The 8,825-nt window shown below is 43.6% G+C and overlaps 1 protein-coding gene across 1 annotated transcript in view; it reads left to right on the top strand.

The window, feature by feature from the left end:
* Positions 1–8,370, top strand: part of LOC311248727 (radial spoke head protein 9 homolog) — a gene marked incomplete at both ends in the record, with an annotated part of 14,778 nt that extends 6,408 nt beyond the window's left edge. Inside the window, 2 exons of the mRNA XM_084338039.1 lie at positions 6,347–6,569; positions 8,210–8,370. Coding sequence (XP_084194165.1) covers positions 6,347–6,569; positions 8,210–8,370 — 384 coding nt within the window. The remainder of the gene's footprint in view (positions 1–6,346; positions 6,570–8,209) is intronic.
* Positions 8,371–8,825: the final 455 nt, after the last annotated feature.

Here is an 8,825-nt window from a genome sequence, read left to right on the forward strand (position 1 = left end):
ACAGTACGGGGCGATTATCATGGAATCCTCTTTCTTCTCCGTGAAAACGAGGGGTTTTCTAAATGCTATGAAATGGAAATGAACCGATAAAAAAACAATCTGCTTCTACAATGTTGACTGGAAATAAGTCATTGATAATGCGACGGGCAGATTAGACACATAGCCATAATTTAAAACATAGATTAGGCGATATTAACGTTAACATTGGAGTGGATGTGGGCATTCAAGCACTAAATGAGCGCCCCCTGCTGGGCATTCAAAGTGTTAAGGCCCGACAACACACGTTAATGTTCCCATGGGCCGGACACGTCTTCTTTAAGGCCAGACAACACACGTTAATGTCCCCATGGGCCGGACACGTCTTCTTTAAACAAGTCAAGAAGAAACATCACAATAAATCAAGAACAAAACAAAAAACATCATGAAATCCAAAATAAAATGTAAAATAAATAAATGCAACACTCCCAGACATACCCCACACGAAGGTAAGGAAAAACTCACTAAAAACCTAGCAATAGGAAAAAAGCACCACAGGCAATGTGGAGGGGAGAAACCTTAGAAGGGCCGTTCAAGGGGCGATCTCCCTTCTTAGATGTGGGTGATAGTAGTGTTGCTATAAAACAGGCGAAACAGTTGGTATGTATGTACATATACATGTAATGATAATGACTCATAATCAAACATTCTAGAACATTTGTCGTCACAGATCATGTCATAATAGAACATAGGCTGGTCCATCGTGATATTGTAGACTGTTATTACTGTACCACCCATTCTGACAACAGCCTTGTGAGCTCCCGCACACAAACATGATGGAATTCAAGTTCATGTTTGTATTGATCACATAGGCAGGCTACACATGGCGTATACTATAGGCTACATCATACATGGCAGTGAGATTCATTGTTCTTGTATATGCTCTCGTATAATATAGGCTACCCAATACTGACATCAAAATAGATTGTATGCCTCTAGAAATCATATGCAGCAGGTAGAAAATTTACGGAAAATCCGTCGCAATTTGGAATAAAATTGAGGAGAACTTTAATCCCTGGGTATTAATCAAACAAAACGGGAAAAGGCAGTCATATTCCAGCACGGTCTTTATTAGTGTTTGCGCTGCCCAGGCAGCAATGGTTAATAGATATCATATCCGACATCACCGTACGTGTACACGTCTGTCAGCCTGTCACATAACACGCTTCCCTCGGCTTAGTCCATTTTTCCACATTTCATGGGGGTGCAAATACTTAAAACAGTGCACGAGCTCAAACGTAGGATCAGTCATATTTATCAAGACAGGTGTGCGTAGGACCTGTGTACCATAGGCGTAGTTTGAACTTCATGCCAGGAGGTGCGACTGCGTGGCGAACGATTTTTTTGACCTTTATTTTATTATTTTAGCGTTTTTACAATGCCCTAACCCCTAATTTTTTATTTTATTTAGGCAGTACAGCAGCACACACACACACTCACACACACAGCACTACGGGGGATCATTTTTAACTGACTTGAAAAATGGAGGCTCTAATTATTATTATTCATAGAGACTCTCGGTCTCGAGCAATAATAATTATTACAGCCTCCATTTTTCGTGGACGAAAAATATACCAGACTATAGATATCAATTTTCCCGAAATAACGCTACCTGCCTCGACAAAATCCATGCATTGGTTATCCAGATACATTAATTATCATCTCAGAATAAGTGGCTTTGTACAAGTGTTACAATCTATCGTGCGGGGCATTCTGCTGCTGCTGCTTGGTGCTTGGCCGCGCGTTAACCCTTTCACTGCCACACTACAGAAGGTTCGCCTTATAATGTGACATGATTACTACTATAAAATTAATGTATTGTAAAACAAAACATAATAGAATTCAGATTTGTTTCTCACAATTATTATAATTTTATTAAAATAAAAATAATCTTGATCTTGCAATGCACCCCCTGCACCCCCATAAACTCCGCCCATGCTGTGTACGCACGTGTGATAAATCCCATTTTTTTTGTGCGTGCACACATTCTAAATTCTGTGCTTACGTATGAAAATAGAATACTTTCTGAGAAAAATTGATAAATGAGGGCCCAGGGGTGTAAAAAGTACCCAGAAATTATACTTAAGTGAAAGTATGGGTACCGTCTCAAAATCGTACTCAAGTAAAAGTCAGAGTATCTGGCTAAAAACACACTTGAGTAAAAGTAAAAAAGTTTCTACTTTTAAATGTACTAAAAAGTAAAAGTCAACACTTTTTTTCATTCCGGGGCGATGAAATGTTCCGTTTCGTCCTCTTCATCACTCGTACTATCGTTTGTAGTCATCTTCTGTAGCTTGTCACTCGTATTCTTCTGATAGCAGGTGTTTAATCAAAGATCCCCGCTTTCTAGTCTTGCACAAGGACCAATCAGCATGAGTATGGGCGGGTTAATTTTCCATTGATCGGGATTTGATTGGCTGTTTTTAACACTAGCACAGCCGACAAGGGGTCAAATGACCCCTAGGCATTTTCAATAAATGTATCCTCGTCACTCGGTCGAGCTCCAGCTCTGTCACTCAATGACTTTTCCTAAAAGTACCTGTTTTATCTGCAGCACGGTTTCTGAAATTTCTAAATGACTTCAGGAAAATGTAATTAGAACGTTATTCCATATATATATGGAATATTAAGATTAACACTTTGATTGCCAGCGTGGCGTGCACTATTTATCGTTGGATGCCACCACCCACTTCAATGATAGCGCTCTAAACACATAATCTCTGTCTTAAATTATGGCTATGTGTCTAATCTGCCCGTCGTTTATCAATGACTTGTTTGCAGTCAACATTGTCGAGATGGATTGTCTTTTAATCGGTTCATTTCTTTTTTTTTTTTTATCAATTTTTTCTCCCATTTTTATATTTTTCTTCCATCCCAATTTCGTATCGTCCAATTCTCCCCTCCCCTGTCTCGAACGTTGTTAGGCCATGCCTCCCACAAGCCGGCTGCAATGTGGACGAAGCCTTACATACACGTGTCCCCTCCGGTACTCGAGGAAGCAGCCGTCGCATCTTTTCACCTGCACAGCGCGATCTCTCAGCGGCGGGGGTCTGCGTGGGAGGGACACGCCGCCCCCGTCGCTTCCTGATTCTGCTGCGCAGGCGCACCAACCGACCTGTAGGAGTCGCTGTCCACAATGTCTGATCCCCACCCATCAGCTTCCCACCCCCTAATACTGCCAATTGTATTAGTATGAACGACCAGCCAAGCTGATAGCAATGCGGAGAGCTGGGCTTGAACCCAGTGTCTCCTGCATTGGTGGTGAGCGCCTTGCCCACTGCACCACCTAGCCGGCCTATTCATTTCCGTGTTATAGCATTTTGAACCCTCGTTTTTCAGGAAAATATATAGATTCCGTGATAAACGGCATTTACTGGAATATTCTGGCATACACAAAAAACCTTGTCATTTTTCGGCCTATTTATGAATCGTTTTCAAATAAACGCTAGATTATCGATAGTATATGTGTACTTATGCACGCTATATAAGCGATCTGAAAAATATATTCTCTCATTTCCTGATCAGCGCGCACACACACACACACACACACACATGGGGCACATGCTGATATATAGGTCAAAATAGATCCGATTACCCCAAGACTGGTCAAATAAATTGCTTACCTCATATCAGATGTTCTCCAAAAAGATTATTCCAATTCCTGATCGCCATTCCAAATATTGATCGCGTTTATTGATTCAGCGTTGGCCGTTGGGTACTGGAAATACATAATCCACGCTGTTCTGAGGGTCGGCGATCAACTTGGATCTCTTCAGATGCCTCGCCGGAGAGTAACATGAGGAGGCTGGACCGCCTCCCCCATCAGTCTAAACCAATGGGGTGCAGTTACACAGGGAGAGACGGTAGGGGGCGGTATTTTCCCAATTGAGCTCAGAGAGAGTCTGCCACTAGCGTGAGGCTCGATTGATGAAATATGAATTCAAATCGCTAATAAAAAAAAATACGACAAACAAACGCTCTATGTCGTTGGTGGCACTCAACTGGCGGCATGAACTAACGACAAATCGCGTCCCTGGCACTCAAAGTGTAATAACGTTAACGTTAGTTCGGCCAGAGAAACAAATATACTAATTAAAATGGTTGGACCTGCGAGATTTGTACTTTGTAGGTCTGCATTTAAATGTAAGGAGTAAAAAGTACGTTTTCTTTTCTCTGAAATGTAATTGGGTAAAAGTACAAGTATACAAACCTAATAATACTTGAGTAAAGTACAAATCCCCCAAAACAGTACTTAAGTATTGTAATGAAGTACAATTACTCAAGTACTTTACACCCCAACACTAGTGACTATCCTAACCAAGCAATTGGCCACCTGGCTTGGTGGGAGAGGACCTTGTTCTTGACGCACTTCAACAAGTAGAGGTCCAGGCGGTATTCACTGTTGGGTGAGGTTCTCCTTTTAATGAAGATAACCAGCTTCCAGCAAAGTTACTTTGTTGAATAATACTGATAAACGTATATTGCAAACAAAACACGTGGTAATATGATGGCTGGCCTGGCTCCCTTGTGTGCAAGAGGTAAAAACCATGACATCTCCCCCATAACCCATTCATCACTACTAGACCTGTTGCACTTGTGCCCATATATAGATTTCACCTACCAGATTAATCTTTTTTTTTTATTTTTTATTTTATTTTCCCCCTTTTTTACATAAAACCAGACACAATACATAAACAATGGAAATCCACAATAAATCACAGGACTATGATTGACACAATAATGAAATTAATGACAGTCCAGTACTTAAATCAAAATAAATGTAAATTAAAAGATTTACCCATAATAAATGCAATACAATACCTATGCTCTTGCTCGCTCTCCCCCCCCCCCCCCCCCCCAGGACCCCTACCTACCAGATTAATCTAAACGGCCACCCAGTGGTAAACTTGATAAGAGTCTACGCATTTATAATCAGACATAATTAATAGCTCCTACACTAGACTGGGGTGGCTACCACACTACCAAAGGGTCAACCCTCACTGCGACAATACAGAAGGTTAACCCCGTCACTGCCACGCGACAAAGGGTTAACCCTTTCACAACCACATGACAAAGTGTTAACCCTTTCACGACCACACTACAGAAGGTTGACCCTTTCACTACCACACTACAGACGGTTAAACGCGCGTCCGTACGGATTCCAGCTTCTAAAGTATGTCGCTAGAATCCTGAAGAAATTCCCTCTCTCTGCCGATTTCCCAGTGGACCTAACACCTGACTCTCTGACACACTGGATAGAAACGCAGCTCTGCTTCATCCGTGAGAGAATACAACCAGCGTTGCGCGCCTCTGGGACAGAGACACATCGGCAGAAAAGAAAAGTTTCCATGACCAAGCTGGCATTCCTCTGGCAACATCGGAGTCAAAGGCAATCAATATCATTTTGAATAATAGCTGTTTTCCCGAAACCCCCCCCACTGTTAGTGATACAACCAATGTGTATAACTACTATAAAGCCAAATGTCAAACTGCACCAAGCGCTGTCACTCCCCTGGCCACGCCCCCTTGGTGCAATTCCATTGACAAAATAGAGCCAGGCTATTTCCCAGACACCCATGATTTTACAACAGAAGAAGTGGATGCAGTTCTGACTTCTCTTCCCAATAACAAGGCTAGCGGATCTGATAGGGTCATCTATGAGACGTTGAGAGCTACCAGGCCCACCTCAACACAGACACTCACACATATCTTCAATGCCTGCCTGATCAATGAGAAGGTGCCTGATTCATGGAAAGGGGCCCTCATCCATAGAATACCAAAAAAGGAAAATATCCCAGATGATCCTTCCACTTGGCGTGACATTTCACTATTGCCCACTATATATAAAGTTTTTATGAAGTGCCTACTCACCCGCATCTTACCCTGGCTGGTGGACACAGGGATTCTCTCCCCCCATCAGAAAGCGTATATCAACAGACAGGGAATGAACGAACATGTGTTTTGCTTAAAAACCGGAATAGACGATTTCAAACATGAATCATCCAAATTCTACACAGTGTTTTTGGACTTTAGAGACGCATTTGGTACACTCTCCCATGAGGTGATGTTAAAAACATTAGAGGAAATACACCTGCCTCAGCCTTTTGTGAATATTGTATCCAGTGTATACCAAGGTTCATTTATCCAAGTTATCTGTGGGCAGCAGCTCACAGAGCCGATTGCACTGAAGGTGGGAATAAAAACTGGCTGTCCCTGGAGTGCCGTGAACTTCATCCTAGCACTCAACCAGTGGATGAAGTGGATTTACCAGTGCGCTCCTCTGCATGTCCGATCCCCAAATCCTGTTCAGGGATACGCGGACGACGTGCAGGTGTCATCACGACAGGAAGATGTCATCATTAACATGCTGGCACGCACTGATGAGTTCCTCCAGTGGTCAGGGCTGGAGGTGAAGCAAGCCAAGTGCGCCGTACTCCATGAGCGCCGCAGTGGAGGCAACCGCTGGTATAAGGCCAAGAACGACAAGCCCCCCTCCTTTCTTGTAATGGGCCAACCCATCAAGGTGTATTCCCGTAATGAGACCTACCCATACCTTGGCCACAGGTTTAACATCGCTGGAGAGTGGGGGGAGCAGGTCGAGGAGCTCACTACAGAGTTTCTCCATCGTCTACACCTGATTGACCTGTCCCCCCTCCCCGTCATCATGAAGTTCCAGGCTGTGAGAGAGGTGGCTCTGGCTAAAATCCAACACCTTTTTGCCAATGTACACATCCCTCTCAAGGCACTGAGAGAAATGACAAACAAAACTGTTCAGCTGGTCAGAAAGTGGGTAGGCCTCAACACACACTCCACACGGGGCATGATCTTTCTCCCATGTGGAGAGGGAGGGCTGGGAGTCCCCAATGTCGAGTGGACCTACATCGCCACCAGGCTAGCCCACCTGCTCCAAATGCTTAACAATGATGATGTCACCGTCAGAGAAATGGCCAGGGCCTCTCTCCTGCTGGATCTACGCAGAAGGAAGATCCCCCTGGCCACCGCAGACCAGAATAACTTCCTCGGCTTCAGGAAGAAAGACTCTGGGAAACTGGACTCTCGGGCCAAGGGCTTCGGGGTCTGGTCTGACTGGCCAGATCTCAATGACCTCTGCAACCAGACTGGAGTTCAGCTGAAATGGACAAGACCCACCAACACACAGAATGAAGTCCCTGTCTCTGATGAACTTATCACAGACCCCTGTGTGGTTGTGAAGGCCAACATCACAACACCGCAGGAAGAGACTGTCGAACTGCACAGAGACTCTGCAAGGATGGTTCTGCTTAGCATGAAGCAGTCTGAGATCAGGCAGCACTGGTGTGGACTCAGACTACAGGGCAAACTAGCTTGTTTGGAGTTTGCTGACCACTCAGTCTCACACTCAGTGTATAAGAACGCCGCTGTTGGTGAGGATGTTTTAAAATTTACCATCAAAGCAAGACTGCAGGTATTACCCACCCAATACAATCTGTCCACTTGGTATCCTCAAACTCACAGTCCATTCTGTTTAAACCATCAGGATTCACAACACCTAGAATCCATTGCACACATAACAAATGGATGTAATGCATACAAACACCTGTACATCGCTCGTCATGACCGTATTGTGGACATTGTATCTGATGCGGTACGGAACATATCACCATCTAGTGCAACAATGTACAAACATGCCAGAGTGAAACCAGAGTGGTTTGGCCTTACCAACGATGTTTTTGCTAACATACCCAATACACCGGACGTTGTTTTTGTTGACACCAGCCACGGAGAGGTGCTGGTCATAGAAGTAGGCTGTACCTTTGACCTGTACATGGACCAGGCCTTCCGGGACAAGTATATCAAATACCAACCACTGCTCAGTGTGATGACTGACCTTGGGTATAGGTGTAGATATGGTGTACTTGTGTTCGGAAGTCTTGGCCATGTACACAAATCCACCATGACCGGTCTGAGAATTGCTGCAATGTCTAAAAGAAAAGCCAAACAAATTGCCAAATATTGCTCTGTCTCAGCTATTATTGGCAGCTTAGCCACGTGGAAAAGGAGGTGCTATGTGTACCCTTAAGTGTTCAGTGCTGCTTGGCCCCGATACATTTGATTCCCTGTTTATGTAATATAATTTGTGGAACCAAATAAAGTATTAAAATGTGTGTGTGTGTGTGTGTGTGTGTGTGAGCAGGGTCCTGGAGCATGCAGCAGGAGGAGGGCAGCAGGGTGTTTGTTCTCCGCAGTATGCTCTGGTTGGGCCTCACCTTCTTCCACGTGCCGGAGACCGCGCAGCACGGCTACATCTACGTCGGCGAGGGACTCAAGAATCTCGACCTTCCCTTCATGATATAGATTAGAAGGAGCAGGAGGAGAAGGTTATTGTTTTTTTTTTTTTTTTTTCATAAAATAGATCGAATAAAGATTATTTGCATTGCAGTTGTTAGATTTTGTCTTTCAGATTATCCTTAATAGGATTTGAAGGGTTTTAGGAGTGTGTCGATATCTATCAGGCACAACAGTAAGTAGAAGTGTTATGTCACAAATCTTTGGGGTTTTGCATACTGCGTAGAATAGCCCTGTATACTCTTTTGAGACCTCATCAAATTACCACATTGGAAAGAGATTATTGAGCTTTGAGACAAGATTAATCATGGTTTAAACATTCTTTAAAGTTATTATTGGTACTAGGTCTGGAATGCTCTTTGAATACGCTTCTTAATACTCATTCTTAGTGATGTTTCTTGAACACATACATTTTGATTCCTTGTACATATAGTAACTCACCAACAGCCTTGTTTATGCAGCTA

Source organism: Notolepis coatsorum (genome assembly GCF_963971535.1).
Source record: "Notolepis coatsorum genome assembly, chromosome: 1".
Lineage (NCBI taxonomy): Eukaryota > Metazoa > Chordata > Actinopteri > Aulopiformes > Paralepididae > Notolepis > Notolepis coatsorum.